The sequence below is a fragment of the Pyxicephalus adspersus genome, chromosome 5 (genome assembly GCF_032062135.1).
Source record: "Pyxicephalus adspersus chromosome 5, UCB_Pads_2.0, whole genome shotgun sequence".
NCBI lineage: Eukaryota > Metazoa > Chordata > Amphibia > Anura > Pyxicephalidae > Pyxicephalus > Pyxicephalus adspersus.
Window position 1 is genome coordinate 24,456,487 of NC_092862.1, and position 18,976 is coordinate 24,475,462.

At 37.4% G+C, this 18,976-nt stretch overlaps 1 protein-coding gene across 2 annotated transcripts in view; it reads right to left on the minus strand.

The window, feature by feature from the left end:
* Nucleotides 1–18,674, minus strand: part of ESRP1 (epithelial splicing regulatory protein 1) — a 42,876-nt gene extending 24,202 nt beyond the window's left edge. The window contains exons 1-4 of one of the 2 annotated variants that reach the window (XM_072410900.1): nt 18,353–18,674; nt 18,138–18,266; nt 8,436–8,549; nt 2,353–2,467 (exon numbers count right to left, since the gene is read on the minus strand). In XM_072410900.1, coding sequence (XP_072267001.1) covers nt 2,353–2,467; nt 8,436–8,549; nt 18,138–18,266; nt 18,353–18,487 — 493 coding nt within the window. In that variant the 5' untranslated portion in view covers nt 18,488–18,674. The remainder of the gene's footprint in view (nt 1–2,352; nt 2,468–8,435; nt 8,550–18,137; nt 18,267–18,352) is intronic. The other variant, XM_072410899.1, reaches the window with a different exon arrangement.
* Between the last annotated feature and the right edge of the window lie 302 nt (nt 18,675–18,976).

Here is an 18,976-nt window from a genome sequence, read left to right on the forward strand (position 1 = left end):
TTGTTCTGTGTATTAATACCAGTCATAGCCAATCAACTAGCAATTATAGAGAGATGTGCTGACATAAGACCCAGGACTGCCAACAGTATTGTACATTTCAAACACAAAATGGTGCAAAAAATGCACTGGCCTCTTGGCCATTCTATATGTTAATAATTGGATTGTGCTAATGGCAAACAAACTGAAAGTCTTGGCTCTTGCCACCAAATACAGAATAGTGGCTTTGGATTATCAGAATCATTCCTTACTTGGCCTTTGAATCGTTTCTAGCAAGAGACTGTCAGATTGTATTATTAAGCTTAATTTATAGGCCATCAATATTAACAAATTGAAAATACATTAAGCCCCAAAGCCAGTTTTGAGATCCACTCCCTCTCCCAGAATCTAATAGAGGGCCATAAGAAACCAATTTACATTTTTTTTTTTTTTTTTTAAAGTCAGGTTTTCTGAACATGAAAGGCAGAAAAGTGTTGCAAGTATGTTTGAAGATCACTAGACAGTACACAATGCAGTGCTTTTACCAGTTATTTGGTGTAAAAGATGACGAAACTGCATCAGTAAAGAGATAACAGAAAATTGTCATACATTATTATTTTTAAAAATTACAATGTCTGAGTTAATGTTTTTTACATTTCTTTATTTTCTTATTCACTGTATGGTTTCTGAATCTTGAAAAAAAAAATCTTACTGCCTTTTTCAGAACCTAGGGCTAAAATGTTAACACACCTTTCACCGATAAAAGAGTTAGGCAACTGTTGCTAATGGGTTGCAAAAATCCTGCTTGCCTGGTTGGTGCTGTGATTCTCCATCTTTAATACCTTCTGAATCCGTGACCCAGAATGAGTAAACAGCTCAGGTGTTCAGCTAATTGCCACCCAGTTATCTGTATGCTCATATCAAGTGTGTTAGAGACTACTGAAACTAAAGGATTTAGCATTTTTCAGCATGGAGATAGCAACAGCATCTTACATCATGTTTTAGTGGTAGCGGTTTTAACTACTGCTGAAAAAAAAAAATAAATAAAAGCAGCCAAATACACCTTTGTAGGTGAGCGAGAAACTGAATAAAACTTGAATACAAGTAGCGTGTAGGTCGCCACATGACAAGAATCAACAGAGGAGTGTCGAGGGTGAACTCCTATTACAGGCTGTGAAAACACTGCTGCTTTCCAGATATTCAGCTACCAAGAGATTAAGGAGCACACAAAAGATATTTACAGCCTTTTGTGATAAAAGAACTTGGCTTCATTTAATGCACTAGTCCAGGTCAGAAAAAAAACACATACTTCCAAAAAGAAAAGAAAGTCAACCTACCTAAAGAAAAAAAGCCAATGTGCAACATTCACAAATCACACTTTACAAAGACTTTTGGAAAGAGACCCTAACATGATCACTTCTAACCAGAAAGGGTGTATGGGTCTACATAAGAAGGTAGATTATAACTATGCTATGGACAAAAGGTAAAGCTCTTCCTTCACATATTTTTATAGAAAGAGTGTTCATTTTAATAAAGCAGCAAATAATACTATGTAGTCCAAATAACATGCAAGTGCTTGTATGCTAAAGGTAAAAAATGTTTATTAATCTTTCTGAATTTTCCCTGCTGTTCCTCCCCTGGTAGGTCTCCCAGTATGTCTTCATGCAATCACTCAACTTAGTTGCCTGGCTTGTGTGGACCCCCTTTATTTAGCCTGAACTTCAGGATAAGCAAATATGGTGTAAATATACATAAACGAGAATAAAGGGCCACTTACAGATCATTACAGTAATCTAGCATGAACCTTGGTAGCAGGAGCTTCCTAAAAATAAAAACCTGCCACTATGTCTCTCAATCATTGTGTAGGGCGAGTTGCCTTGTATTCATCTCTCCTGTAGTAGGTGGACATGCCAAGTCACCAGAAATACCTAAATATCTTTCAAAGCCCAGATACAGCACACAGTGGGGTATATCCCCTATAGCTATCAAAAAAAACAAATTTAGGTTGTTGCGTCTGGTTTGGAGTTTTCAATACCTAGACTCGCTAGATCAGAAGTATGCAGTCCAGGAGTTTTTATTTTTGAATCTTCATGTTCCAATACATGTTCCAGGTCATTGCCTTTGCTAATCTACTGGCTTCAACACTGTAAAATTGCCAAGTAACTTATTTTCAGAACGCAAGGCACGGATGACAGACTCATATTTCTGCCATGATTAATTTAAAGTTGTGCTATACCTAAAAGCTGCTTTCCCATTTCCACTTCACATCATCAGAAATAACTATCAAAAATAGTAGCTACAATGCTTAAATGCAGATCAAGGAAAAATATAAAAAAAACTGTAGTAATGGGAATTAGAAAAAAGATAAAAGGATACAATTTGCCATTGCAGTCACATCTAGTTCACTTAAATCACCAGATCCCGGGCAACACTTCTTGAATTCTTTCCTCAGGTCAAAAAAGGAGTAAAAACATTCAGGAAGAAGAATATTCTGTTGGAAGTGAAAGAAAAACAAAAAACACATTAGTCACTAAAAACGTACACATAGAACCACTTATGTATTCTTACTGTCCGCTAGGACAGTGACCATTACGGATTAAGAAGTACATTCAGTGTGGTCATAAACAGATTTTTTTTTACTTCTGATTTAATTAATAGTCAGTTGAACACAACCAAGATTCTGATCACTCCGTTAGGGGGAAATATACTGAAAGAAAAGATTATGTTTGTTATGTGTTTAGTGCTTTGGAGAATACAACCAACTGAACGTCTGAAATGCAAGTAGATTGTACAACCATGGCTCACCCACCACAATATAACCGGTAGCAGTTGTTGCTCAAGTGAGGAGTAGATACCAGTGAGAAGAGATAACCACTGATGGTCCAGTGGAACTTTCCCTACAATTTACCAAAATTAGAAAGTATGCAATAGGCAACAACCCTACTCACATGGGCATCGATAATTTTGAAAAAAAAAAAAATGGTAAGCTTGCAAGTTGTACAGTAAATATTAGAGGCAGTCAGCCAATTATTTTGTAACTCTGTATGAGCCCATCAAGCCTTTCTATAGGTATGAAAAACCCATCATGTGCATACCCAGAAGTTTGTCTGAGTATACCAACCTGAGGGATGATTTGGTGGAGATGCAAAATGCAAGTGTGTGGAAATCCTTTATGAAGGGGAGGTACTGTATTACCACTATAAAAACAAATATTCATTTCACTACTGTTTACGTTTACTGGCTTTTTAAATAGCATTTAAAGTAGAATAATTTAGAGGTTTTTTAAAAGGTTTAAAATGTTTATTATAGTATCAAACTATTTAAAGACGATTAATATATTAAAATTTGAGAAAACAAAATAAAGATAACCAAGGTTAACCAGCATTATTGGTGGAAAACCAATGCAAGAGAAGAAACCTTTATTTCACTCACTTAAATCCTGTGTATTTGCACAACGTATAGATTATATGACGTCTTGTAGTTTAAACTGCATTAAATTTAAAGATTATAAAAATACATATTTAGTAAGGATTACCTATGCACAGATCTTTATAAGACTTCCTTCACTGTATAAAATAACAACGCCCCAATGAGGAGCCGATTTATATTAGTCTCACAATGGTAACCAGTCATATGGCAAGCACATAAAACTTAGGCCAGGACGGAAGTGTCATGAAGTCATGCTAATCTTAAAGCTGAAACCAGCATTTTAAGTAATCACAATAATCCTAATACCCGATTTCATTATTAAATCTCCCTGCACATTTCCCCTTGTATCATTCACAAATCATGAACAATTCCTCTCTGTCTCGGAGGACATTTCAGGGCAGTTAAGCTCATCTTAGCACTACACAAGCGGAGGAACCAGTCCTCCTAGTCAGCCTTGTTTCTGCACCCATCTCACTTTCATACACACCTGTAGGGCCAAGATTAGAAGCGTACAAGAATGGTTGGCTCTGAGGAGAGCATATGTCCTGTTCTGCTTACTTTAAATATTCCTTGCAACTCTATAAACCAATATTTACCTAGAAGCAGGTAGATAAACATGTGCAGAGACCACAGAGGCAAAAGGAATCAGTTAGCCAGCGTGCCAACTTTTTCAGACAAGCAAGCTTGGGTGAAGTCATTTATAACAATTTCGTACAAAGAAGAAATATCTGGGGGGGTTGGGGGCAGCAGAGTGAGAAGTTGTACAATACCACACTGAAAAAAAGTGAGCACTGTTCTTTGCACGATATTTAAACAATGAAATTGGGGAAATTTCACCTAAATTGACACATTCTAGAGCTTGTAAATAAGCTTACAACTAGGATAAAATCTGGCATGGGATCGATTTTCAAGACCAAGACTTTTTTTTTTATTTAACCAGTTCAACAATGCAAAAGCCACAGTCACAGCTGATTTCATAACCATCTATTTAGGACATCCTTTAAAAACCATGCTAAAAATAACGGATACAGTTTTAGTTTTCTTTAGCAATTTTACACAGTCAAGTGCAGTTTAACGTCACATTTGTATTAGTTTATCAAGCTTGATTTTTTTTTACTCATTCTAAACACTTAAGGTTTTAGGGAATTGGTCAACCACTCAATATTTCATTGGTTTAAGGTTTCCATTGATGACAGAAAAGCCACAAACTTGATTACCTTGTGTGAAAGTCTAACATGTGCCCAGCAATATCTGGATATTTAGCAATCCATTGTAATGCATCAGTAAATGATTAAGCAGAGATGATCACTGCCCTTTTCTCGAAAGGACACAGCCAAATGCTACCGGCTCATCCTCACCCTCTCCAGAAAACTGAACGCTCTCTGTACAGCATGCTTTTTCTATCTATCGTAACTGAAAACTAAAAAAAAAAAAAAAAAAAAAAAAAAAAAAAAAAGGAAGGATCTTTTACTACCATTGCTCTCAGTGCTCTCAGGTCTTAAGGATAAAATTTTACTTAAAGTGAAAAGGTGATCTTCTTAATGCAGATTATACCACTAAAGGTAAACTTTCACCTGCACCCTTTCCCAATGTTACCTTTGGAAAAAAAAAATCACTAATTAATTTAACTGTCAAAACAACCATATCACTATTGGCAAATTGCTTAATTACATTACTGTCCTCCTAATAAGTTTACAACCGTGTTTAGAAAATGTATATTTTACCTATAATAGAAGCTGCAGGTGCACACAATGCCTAAACTGCTGTATATAAACAAGCTTAATAGTTCTGCTAGGAATGTAGACGCTCCACATTATAGGTCTGTTCAGACATGAAATGCAACATGGACATCTTCAGCGGCCTTAGAATTTATTATCTATGAAAAAGGACCTGAGGGGTGTACTAAGGAAGGCAAAGATCAGAGGAAGATAGAGTTGCTTTCACTGCAGTGACACGGCCTGGGGGAAGATCTTCTATATTTGAGTATTAGAACTGGTTTCAAGTAACCAAACATCCACAGAAAGTGGAAAATGTGAAATTTGACGAACACGCATCATGCCTCAGTATAGTAATTGAAGCTCATTTTTAGATCACTTATGATCAACCTCATTGAGGTATAAATGTTGAGCAGACACTTCTCCACCAATTCCAATAAAAGTAGTATTACTTCTATCTCCCAAAGGATTTGTTAAAGCGTTCTCTGTAGCCGAGCTCCTGAACCTGCTCAATGGCTTTATCCATAATGAAGGGTCTAGTAACTATAGAAGGGTTATGTCACTCAAGAAAAAAAAAGGTGCCATGGTGCAGCACCTATACATAAAGAAAAATAAAATAAATAAAATGCTACTTTCAACTGTGGTTTTAATGCCAGTTTTCAACTATACATGCTTGTTTAACCAAAAATGGATGCATAACAATTGTACTTTAAAGGATTTAAAAGTGGATATGTAATAAAATCATTCTCCACTCTAAGTATTCACATTGTTTCTTCAGAATGAAATCAAGAAAAAATATTTTTTACTAACTGTATATAACCTCCAAATGTTAAATAAGGGTCACCCCATGTGTCAATACTTTGTGAACTACCTTTATTAGCTTTGATTAACATCCTTCAGTCTGTTGTATTACTGCTGTACAGACTATTTCTATGCTGCGCAATATTTGCTTATTCTTTACAGGGCCATTCAAGCTCAGTCATGGGTTGGTGACCATTGGTGGACAGCAATAAAGGTTAATCCACTGTTTTCAATAGGGTTCACGTCTGGGCTCTGACTAGACCACGTAAAGACATTCACCTTTACTTTATCCATGGTGCGCTTCAGGTCACGGTTTTGTTGTAAGGTGAACCTTCTTCCCATTGACAACTTCCTCCAGAATTTGATGTTCTTTTCCCCCAATCCTTTCCCTTTATCCTGACAAGTATACCAGTCCTAGTGCAGAAAAACACTCCACAATAGGATGCTTTACAGTCTTGTGTTGGCAAAGCCTATTCAAGATTTAATATGACCTTCTCTTGGGAAGTTGCTATTTTCCAACCCTCCCATACAAACTACAATTGTGGGGCACTTGTAAAATTGTTGCTTCATACAATGACCATTGTAGCTTAAAAGGCTTAACCTTTTAGTAATCTGACCAGTTTTCTGCTCACTCTTAGTTTTGAGGGATGGGCTGATTCAGGGAGGGTCCTAGTAGAACCAAACAGATTCCACTTTTTAAATATAGATTTTAGCGTGCTTCTAGCGATAATAAAGCCTTTGAAATTTCTTTGTATCCATCTCCTGAATTGTGCCTGTCCACAATGTTATCCCTGAGACCTTTTGACACTGCTCAACACCCACAGGTGATAGTTTGCTTTCAGTTGCACTACTGACCAAGCACTGGAATGCTCTAGCAATAGCTTGGTGTTATATGGAGTAGTCAATTAGTTACACCTGACTGCATTAAAAACTTATTTTTAGAAAGGTGGTGATCTATTATCCATATCAATGATCCTGTTTTATTTTGGAACCGTTGTAAATACAGCTGGTAAAATTATTTGTGTTTCTACTTCATCCTGCAAAGCAAATATATATATATATATATATATATAAATTGTTTTTTGCAGAGGGCGATCCTTTACTATAACCAGCCAGTGGTAAAATACCACAAGCAGTAGACCAGGGGGGAGAGTTAAATTTCAACGGATACTGCTTGCCTTTTCAGTCAAAGGGATTTACTATTTTCCGGTGAGGTCATTTAATTTATTGCTCATAAACAAACTTTAAAAAAAGCAGGATAACATTCTGCCCATTTGAAGAGGAGCGTCTACTGTAAACAGAGATCACACAGCCTGCTGCTGTCACCTGGGATTGTGCCTTTATAATGAGGTTATAATTAGAGACTCTACATTGCCTGTTCGGTTTTAAAACAACTCATTTGAAAGGTACAGTGTTTATTAGTTACACCAAATTTCCCATTATGAAAACTGTATTCGATACTCAATTTAAACTCATTGTCAGCATGGTACCTGTCTTAAAGACAAGGTGCAAGGAAGCAAATTGTAGAATAGTTTATTATATATCAAAATATGATTTGTGATTGGCTGCAGTCTATTTTTACTTACTACATTTTCTTTTCTAATGACCAAGACTAAAGAAATAACATTTTAAAATTATCTGTGTTAGATAAGATTTTTTTATTGCATGTTTTATACACTATTTTGAAAAAGGAACACTACACTATTTTAGTAAAAGGTATCAACAGCAGCTGACATTATAGACAAAAGTGAGTGGGTGATAAGATCAAGTCCAACCCCCCTCACTACTTTTACAATCATATCTGGATTTTCAATTAAATTAAACTATGTAAAAATGAGCATAAACAGCGTTCAGCTTGTAGAAAAGACAATGTGTATTCTTATTTGATGGTAAAATGTAAAAAAGATCAATGTATTAACTCACAATATCAAAAACCAGAAATGGTGACTAGACAAACACTGCAGTACACCATTCAGATAAAACAATTATGGCAGTTTTGAAAAAGCGAAAGCAAAAACATAGTTTTTTTTGAACTTTGAGCCATTCCTACTTCTGCAGAGGAAAAAAAAAAAAAAAGTTCTGTGGCGGTTTAAAAGTTTAAAGCTGTCTTCTGGCTTACTAGTTGGTACATAGTTCTTCCAGCACTGTATGTAAAACCAAGAGCTTGATCGATAAAGGGAACCTATTTGGCATCAAGTTGGCTAAATAACCAGTTTGTCCCTTACAAAAGCTTTAAACAAACCTCACCAAATTACCATTGCTCCAATCAGCCAAAAGCAGGGCACTACTTAAATCCTTCATTTAAGGAACGGATTTTGCAGTAGTAACCAGGTGGGTTCTGTAGAAGGTGAAGGCTATACAAGTCTTGTGTACCAATCAGGAGACTGACACCACCATTCTGCACCAGCACACATGCATCACTGCAGGTCATTCATCTGGTGCTTACTATATTTTAACAGCTTTCAAAAGAACACCCATTTTCTATATACTGGTGAGATTAAAAACTTGCATTACCTTTTTGGAGGCTTCTGGATGCAGTACTTGTCGGATATGTAGCTGTCCATCTGTACACAGGCAAAAGGAAGTACCAACACCGATATTTATCTCATTGCCAACTGTCTGGTTGAACTGCAATATAAAAACAGAGTATTATAACTACAATGGAAACTGCAAAGTCTGATTAAAACAAACCTTACAAGAGAGAAGCCATGTTATACTATGTTATATTATTGCCACTAGTTCTGATTGTAGAGAATATTCATATAGGACACCTGTTTTTTTAAGCTGAACATTAGGAGGAAAAATCCCCTTGAAACTACATTTGCACCAGGTATTCCCAGAATTCACTGGTTTTCTTCTGTAAAGTCTACTGGAGACTTCAGATTTCAAAAAAAAAAAAAAAAAAAAATCTAGGACCAGGAGATTTATTCCTGCTTTACAATGCTATAAATTATACAGACAGAAAAACATTTGTTTATTCCAGTTAAGGAACCCCTAAAGTGTACATCTTGCCAAAAATTTTGGTCTAGTCTTGGATGATAAAACCAGGGTATGTATCCAAAATCAAGCAGTACAAAAAGTTCATTAGAATATAATGTCTTTCGCTTCTGGACAAAAAATACTCATTGAGTCTCCAATTTTTGGTTTATAACATGACTTCTGGTGCGTCTTGCCAACAATACTGCCATCAAAAGCAGAAAGGCTTAGTGTTGTGAGCATCAAAACGCCTTCCATCTCATTCAGCTTTGCATGTTAAGTGCTCCCTTTAAAGTCCATAAGGCAATCATCCCTAAAAAAGCTCAGACAGTGCTCTTTTGATCCACCTCGTACAGCTCAGGAGTATAAAACTTCTGGGAATTACATTTGGGTTTTGCTTTAAAAATGTATATTGGGTGGACATTTTATTTACTATTGGAAGGGCTACAAAAAAAAAACAAAAAAAAAAGCACATGACTATATTGCATTATCCTTTAGAGCCAGCAGAAATAGGTTTTGTTTCTCATCATGGATTGCTACAATGAGCCCACTTTTTATAGAATTCTGTAGCTCAAGCTAAATGAATCCAACGGTTCTTTCCTATACATCTCAGTCCAGCTTTTTGTCAAGCTAAGCATACAGGCAGTCATCTACTATCTGGTCATTTTAGGCAACCTATAGTACACTGGATTTCATCTCCAATTTATTAAAGCGTTTATTAGTAAAAGTATAAAATGCATAAACCGAAAACAAATGGGTCCCAGAACATAACATTCCCTTCTAAATTAGCACAGAGCACATTCCAGGTACCCAACGATTTGTATACACCAAGACTACTACTAGAAAGGGCATTACCATACCAAAGGGGTAACCTATTAGAGAGGCGTGAGGGCAAATTCAGCCAGACATCTGCGGCTCACAGCATAACAGAACATGGCTTTCCAATGAACCTATAATTTTGCTAAAATTAACCAGCTGATCTGACAACAGTGATTTAATGGTTCCACTATAGGATTTTTTTTTTCATGGGTTACCAGAATATGCTACATCCTACAGACTGCCCACAGCTGATACTCTGATGTCACCATCTGGAGGACAGTGCTACTACAAGATCCGACACGCATCAGGAGGCAAGCTTACACACGCACAGTAGCAACAAGCTTGTCTGGCAAAGAGTCTGGTTAAAGTTTCTAAGAGGTCTGGGGAAAGCCTCAATAGAACTTTAAACACTTGGATTAACACATAAGTCAGTCAATGAGGAACTTCCATGGGAATTTCACTTGCAAAATATATTAAGGTGATTTGTCATCATATATTACCATTTTAATTTAACATAATGTCAATACATTTCTCAACATTTAATTGCTACAAAGCTACGCGACCAAAAAATTCCATCTCCCAGCCTGATAACAGCATCAGTAGAAACCATTTTATATTACTACTCCAGTCTAGAATAATTTTTGCCATCAGTTGTTCCTTGCACAGTACATTGCTGCAACTATAAAAAAAAAAAATCCCAAACAATCACCCACATAATATGGAGTATATATGTAAACCCAGACAATGAAACCTTATAAAATATTATATGCTCATCTCATTTTAAAGTTTGTTTTTTTAAAGTTTCTATTTACTGATTTCTTTAGAAAGCTGTGTGATCCTGCTACAAGGGTCCTTTTTCAGGTACTTCCATTTTGGAGGGTGATAATCTGTCCCTTTCTCTCAACTGAGTACCTGTGCTGTCACATAGGTTACAATGGGATCTACAAGTGGACATTTCAACACACATTGGGTAGGCTTGGCCAACTGTTAGCATTATGGGCTTTATAGACAGAAAGAAGTCTGTATGAGACCAGAAGCACTGGGGTGCAATAAAACCGTAAAATGTATTTTATTAAATACGGTTTACATACAATACTTTTTGAAGAACCATGTCAATATGGTATAAAATCTACATCTGATATACCAATAGAGTGCTTCAGATTTTAAAATATCAAATCCAATGAAAACCATTTAAAAAACAGAACTATACTGATCAATACGTGAGGAAAATTGATCAAGATTGCAATTTGGCAGGAACAGTGGATGAATAATGGTCACATATTGCACCATTGCACCAATTGCACCAATTGGTCATATATTGCATTGCTGCATCGATTGGTGCATGGTAGTATTCAAGGTGATTAGTAACAGAGAAATATCAGATGTTTTGCATGTTCATAAAAACAATTAACAGTATATGATGCCAGCATTACGTATACTGGCTATACACCTGTCAATGGGGGCACAAACAGTGTAAAAATATTTTCTTGATTGCAATTATTTACCTGGTTACCACCATGCAACCACTTACCAGCAGTGCCAACATTTAGCCAGATGCCAGAGCCATGTTTTTATGAAAGGCAGTGATCACTCTCAGGCGTGCTCTCCATCAATATCAATGAAGGGGCATTCCCAATAATAATTATAGATCATCATTTAGCTTCATATTTTATCAAATACAAAGTGTAATCTAGTAAAAAAAAAAAATGTATGGCCGCCTTTAGGCTAAACTGTTTGCATTCCAAATGCTTTTCTGGTAATAATAATAAAAATAATAATTTAATCAATTAAATGATGGGCCCATCCAAATAGATATGTAATCTGTTGGTAATGATACAGAGGTAAACTACCTGACAAATTTCAGGGATTTGTTATTTTCATGTGAGCCGATAGGAATCCTTTATAATGGCTTCATCCAGTCTGCAAACCTTATAGATGAGGGGAAGTGATAATTCTAACATACTTGTTTAGTTTTATATACTTTATGATATGGAGTATTTAATGAGAGGTGCTGGATGGAGCTCCTGGATGGATAAAAATAGTCGGCTCTTGGCTTTTCCAGAGGAATGAAGCCTCTGGCCCAGTTAACAACTCAAGTCTATTTGATCCAGAATGAAAATAAAATCTATCTATCTATCTATCACATACAATTTAGAGAAGACATCATTTACTGAGTACTGCCAAATGCTTCAAAGTTGATTTTATTTGCATTTATAAAAGGTGGAGAACCTCTGTACACACAAAACTAACTAGCCTTCACACCTTTATAAAGTTCACTTGTAAAAACAGAACTGAGAGCTGCCATTGTTAACTTGTTTTTGAAGGTGGAGGCTCTGAGGCTGTAGTATTGATCCTTATTTACTGCCTTGTGAATCATTGACCTGGAACAAGCATGCAGCAAACCAAATGTTAATTGTCCTGCATGCTGGTTTTAGGTCAGTGACTTACTAGGTATGCCAAGAGCCTGTACCTTTAAAAGCAGGTCGGAATAACAGCTAGATTTCCATGGCCTTTCCATGGATTTTTCTAGGCCTAATTATATTGTTCCAGAACATAGTTTTCATCCAATAACTTCTGAGCAATCTTTTCTATTGCATATTGTGAATACTAGAGACTCTATTCTACTTGTGCAAAATGGATGCTAGGAATAACTGCATTTCTGTACATTAATATATTCATGGGGTCTTTAAAGGATTAAAATACCTGCATATGCCTATTTTTTACCTGTGCACGTTTTCCACAATATTCACGGATCCTGAAAGAAATCCATTGTGCATAAAAAGACCTTTAGTAAGCCAACCATTGTGCATTAATTTTGTTAACCCATTCTTTGTTATTCTGGCCCACAGGCCACCAACACATTATGCAGATCAGAGCAGAAGATGTTCTGCAATCCTAATACACTGTACATTGAGTGAGCATTGTCAACCTAAGACAGAAGTATGGTACTGTCAGTTCACAAACTTGAAAAAACAGAAAAACAATACAGCAAACACTGGACCACCTGTAGAATATTCAGTATTTGTTTCTTGCCAAAGTCCTGCCCATTTCACCCTGCAACTAAGCATTCTCATAACCAGGAGCTTGGACAGCCAGAAAGCAATGTTACTTCACCCATGAATGGTGCCTGAAACATCTAGGTCAAGCAGACCAAGAATAGCCCATCTTTAAAGAAAGGTCACTTTTCCTACCACAAATTCACCCAAAGAGGAAACTATTCCAATAGCTGCCTTGCAAAGTAGACCTTCATTGTGACCTTGTCAAGAGTAAGGGACTTAAGGGCAATGGACAAGAACCCTTACTACAAATGGGAGGGAAAAAGGAATTGATGGAGGGCTACAGCAAAACCCTGAGTTTAGCTTACTAGCAGGTCCCAGGTGACATTTCCTCTGGCCAGAGAAAAAACACTAACTGACCAGTTTGGCAGAAGGTGCAGTATGGTAATAACCGAATGGTTTGGGGTGGGGGTAGTCCTGTTGATCTTGCTAGACAACTTTGTGCTGTCAAAAACCATAAATAAAATTGAGGGTTACAAAACCATGGCCCTCTGTTCTACATAGTCCTGTTATATAAGGGCTGGCAACATGCAATATAATTTATTTTCCTGACTTGTCTTTATGCATCTTGTCTGACACTCCCTGACAGATCTTTCTTAGAAAATCAAAAACATCTAACCAGCAAAATACAATGTGGGAGATTCTGCCCTAGCAACCCAACACAAAAGCATTAAAGATCTGCCTGCTCAAAGGGTCTTATTTATGACATAACCACCGAGTCCTGGAGTCAGTTAGTCCATAACAATCAGTGCCAGCAGCCTAAACCAAAAGCAACTGAAATCTGGAGTGTAAAGTTGGCCTCACATTAGTCCATTTTCAACAGATTCATTAGAAAAAAAAAGCACGGATTTCTAACATCTAAACATCCATTAAAAGCTAGGACAATTGTAAATAAAGATTTAGCTAGAATGCCTTTGCCAGGTTAAATGCCAATCCACTCCACCATGACCCCCCCTTTAACCCACACACACAACCACAAAATAAAGACAGTATAAGGCACCCACTGACCAGCATTTGGTCATCCTATGTAGATGGCTGGAGGACCAAGCATGCAACACAAATGTAATGAACTTTGCACAAATTTTTATTGCCTTCGCTCTTTATGAAAACTAGAATTTGTTGTGCAGATGACAAACATTTTTTTCTAGTGTCAGAATTATTTTAAAGTGCCTAAAGCAAAAGGATGTTTGCTTTACCTGGTCTTACATAGATAAGCCTACCCTACATTCCCTGGGTGTGCCTGCTCATGGAATGAATTGATCAATGGGACAGATTCTCCAAGGCGATTGTGATCATTCCCTGCCCTCCCCTCAAGTCAAACTACTAAAGTGTTCATCTTTTCCAGCTTTTGCCTCTCTGAGCAAAAGCAACCAAACGAAGATGGCATGCACAACTAGCTAGCATTCAGTGTCCAGCACCTAAGCTTTGATTCTTGAATTTTCTTAGTCCAGTACAATTTTTGTATACCATAAAGGAATAGCATGTACACTAATGGAAGGTATAACCCCTTAGGCAAGTTCATATAATGATCAAATACTTTCCAAGTTCACGCCAAACCAGCAATAATTAAATTAAAATGTTAGGAGAAACCTGCAAAAATTTACACTGCCTGGGGCACCATGGTGCGAAACTTTCCTACAGTAGACCAGGACAATATGATTGCACTTCTGGTGGAGGATACCTGAGGTTTGGTGTGAAAGTGCGAGTTGTATAAGAAATGACCTTGTCCAATAAGGATTGTTCTCCCACTGCCTCAACATAGGCCAAACAACTACACAAGTCAACCAAAAGGTTTCTAGTGACAGGTTTGCGTTAGTATTACACTTACTGTAGCATGGAGAATCAAACATTATTGTACATAGTCAATTTTTGTTACAAAGTCGTGATCCATGGGAATTCAAACAGGGAATGGTAAAAACCAAGTTAACATTCTGTGGTCCATGGGAATGGGGGAGAATTTTGTCCTACTTCTGTACAGATATCCAAGAGAAGCCAGGGAACCCTCATTGGAAAGAATCTTTCATGATTCTATTTTATGGCGAGTGGACAATAAGCAAGTGGCACCAGCTGCGCTATCCTCCTTTTACAGCGGTCATTCATTAATCCGTCATGGAACCATTGCACGGCAGATTTCCCCCAAGACAAGCACAACATTTATCTGACGTGTGTATTTGAGTGTAACCCAATTATAAATCATAGTCACTGGACCAGGTGTCAGAGGATTTTCCCCAATCTTTTTTGTCCTGACAAGGGGGCATCTATTCCCCTTTTATTTACCAAAAGGAAATCTATGTAGCTACCTAAACAGATTTTGCCAACTAAATTGGCATGTATGTGGGCACTTGTACATCATATTGCCTTAGCCCAGGGCTGTCCCAACTCCAGGGGCCACATACTTTGGAGAATGCACTAGTTTGGTACTAAACGTACTAGGTTCTGAAAGGTTTGTGACCCTGACCTGCAGTAGGTGACCCTGACCTGCAGTAGGTGTAATATCTTGTGTTTAGCCAATCTAGGTAAGGGTCAATATGATAATCAGATTGGCCTTGAAATAGGAATGTAAACAAAAAAATATAACTATGTAGGACTTGAGTCTGCCGTTAACAAATATCCAGCCAATCACTGGCATCCATGAGGTATAAGCTGAATAGAAATAGCATTTCTGGCTTGCCCTGAAGGTGCAGGATCTATCTCCTGCAACATTAAAAGGGAAAAATTATCCCTGCAATGCTTTTATCTTTCATTTCTTTTTAGAAATAATATCCAGCTACCTGTGTAAGATTTAAAATGAAGTAAAACCTCTACTGACATATTGTAGGCCAAAGCTAGCTAATATATACTGTAAGATGAACTACAGTAATAAAGGAGATATTAATACTGATCACGCATTCTGAAAATACTCTCTCCCTGGCTGTCATGGAGTGCCTCAGACATTGACCTAAACCAATGGTACCTAGTGTGCCACTAACCTGAACCATTAAGTCCCACCACCTGGTCCAAAAGCAATACCCACTAGATAGGAATGAATGGATATAAAGCACATCTTCATAACACACACTCCATAAACCTGAGGCCCATTTTTGTTATTTTCCTAGATTTCTTTGAATTCCAGTGTTCCTACAAAGGTTGCTAGAGGGTTCTTCAAGCAGTGGTGGATTGCCCCTACCTTCTGAGAATAAGTAATTCAGGAAAGAACCTTCACTTAAGCCCCCTCCTATTGTGTGCGGCTTCACCACCACTTAGATTGTAAGCTCTTCTGGGCAGGATCCTCCCATCCTCCTGTGTCATTTGCAACCCCTAATTAATGTACAGCGCTGCATAGTATGTTAGAGCTAAATAAATATTGTTTGTTATTATTAATAACAACCCTAGCATGCAAGGAAGCACTTCAACATTAAAAGGATACCATCAAAATGTTCCCAATATTATCAAATTATATTTTTTATTTGTAGTGTTAAAATGCTCCACCATGTGTATCTATTTCTAGGTAACCTATCCTACTATTGTCTAACTTTTCATTATTTTATCTATAAATTACTGATTTTGCCAACATGTTGTTAGCTGTAGACCTATATATTTTAGCAGAGTCTCCCTGAAAATATAAGTGTTCGACGGGGGGGGGGTTGGTGGATTTGAGATCTATCATTGAGCTGGACCAAATCTGCAGAATAACACTTGACTTTTCAGTTTTTACTGTCCACGTGCTTTTAGTTGATCAGTATCTCATTAGGTAAAGAAGGATCTCTAAATTAAAGCATTCATAATAAAAAAAGGAGAGGTGTCAATGAGCTGTTCATAAAGGACACCTTTAGTAAAACCACAAGTCCAGACAATTAGAATATCAATAGCTATTCATCTCACAGTCACTTGCAAATTACCACTATTTAAAGCCCCCTGAATGTAGAAACATCATTAGTTACTTCACACTAATGTGTCATTTCTTAGAATTTGTTGTTTTTTACCCCATCTGACAACATGGAAACAATTCACACTAAGACTATGCTGCCTTTAGAATTACAATATTCCAAGATATCAAATTATGCTAAAACTAAGCAAGCTACACACAAGAATAAGGAACCATCAACACTCAGCTGTGACTCACTGGAAATGTAGAGCGACATCATTTATCTATTTAGACCTATGATTGGTTATAATGAAAGAATTAATGTAAACTAAGCGACTGCTGGATTAACACAACAAAGGCTCAGCACATAAAACACTGCGATAACAGTGACTAAAAATAAATTAAAGGTTAGAAATTATAATAAGTATAATCAGCTTTCAGCCATTGTAAAACTACAAATGCCAGCATGCTTTTTCATAGACCTTGAAGTTGTACAATAATTGACATGCCACAGGTTGCCTAAGGCCCTGCACACATGATCAGGTCCACTGCCAATTGTGCGCTCCAATGAACTATCTGATCGATATACTAATTAGATGCCACAAAACATTCTACACACACACGTAAAAATCCAATCACTTTTCCCTTCCAGAAACTATTGAAATTGTATTTGATTATACTCAGTTTATACACACAATATATTTTGAGTGCATTTGATTGATATTTTCAAACATGTCCGACCTGTCTGCAGCCCAACAAAATCCAAGGAAATGGTCTACTACAAATCACTGGCTGATGAATCCCCTTTACGATCCTTTTTTTTTTTTTTCATTGAAAATAAAAACCTGCCCATGTACACAGCTGTATACAAGACATTAATTAAAATAATAATATAAAGAGCTGCACACCATTAAATACCCGAGAAAGGTGAAAAAAGTAGAGCTTATATATGTGTAAGTGTATTTTTTGTACAGCACTGCATATTATGTTGTCGCTATATAAATACTGTTATATATATATATTTATTACACACACACACAACCTTTATTATATAGCAGAGAAAAGTATGGGGATAGATATATTTACATCCATCCTTTTGTTTTTCCCTGCTATATAATAATGGCTGTGTTGTAGGTGTGTATAATAATTAAATATATACATACATACACACACACCTTCATAATATACCATTGCAACAATCACAGCCTTGAATGGTCTGACTGGTAACATCCACAGCAAAAAAATGATTTAGGTGTCTTATTTCTGAAGATTTTCACCTATTTTTAGCCAAGATATCAAAGTTTTACAAAATACCTACACATTATAGGTAGCCCCCTACACATATTACTAAAGTTGATTTATTTGGCTCACATGGCTTTATGGTAAATGCTGTAACTTTATCTCACATTTCCTGGGCAGTGTAAGAATTTAATGAGCTCATCCATGACATTTACAAACAAGGAAGTCCAGACATCAGCCATGCTGGATGAGAACTCCTGGATTGCTCTCAGGTGGCCTCACCTGTTGCAGGGCTTGTTCTAGCTGTGGAGCCATGTACAGACTTTCTGCTTCAATCTTGGTGGCCTCTCTGCATTCCTCTGTCAGGTCCAGGTGATCGGGTCTGACCTTTACATCGTGCAGCTCCCCCACCTAGGAGACAAAGGGTGCCAGGTGTTATGTATGGAGCCGGTGCTGGCCCAGGTGTGCACAGGGAAGGGTCCCCTACACCCACTTACCTTCTTGTTGGACAAATCTATTACTTTCCATAGCAGCTGGATGACTTCCTTCTCATCCGAGCCCAGTTTAGCACAGTTCGCACCGGCAGTGCTAGTGAACAGAATCACCAGGTAATCCGGGGAAACCGAAGTCATGATGATTGCAAAGTGGCCAAACAAAAAAAATAAAAAAAAACCTTAAAAAAGGACAAATATATACAAAAAAAAACTTTCACCTTCCCCAAAAAAGTGAAAGAAAAGCCCCCCAAATAAACGACACCACCCTACACCTTGAATCACCTCCACCTATAGATATGGAACAGGACACCCTGGGGACCTGCACTCACTCTGCAGGAGGATCCAGGTTGGGGGAGGGGAGGGAGAGGCCGGTTTTGCCTCTTTTTTTGTTTTGCACTCCTGTGTTTGAGCCAATACAATGCAGGCTGCGCCCCTACCAGGCGCCTTGCAGTGGCTGATGACTTGTCATTGGGATGTGTCTGCCCCTCCCCTTCCCACGTGGTATTACAGGTAAGAGATACCTGGCCAGGTCGTTTCGGCTTTTTCCGACTAGGTGTTCGGCTGAGCTCGGCTGCGGGCTCTCTGGCTCCCCCTAAAGGAAGATGAGGGGAATGGTATTGTCTTCCA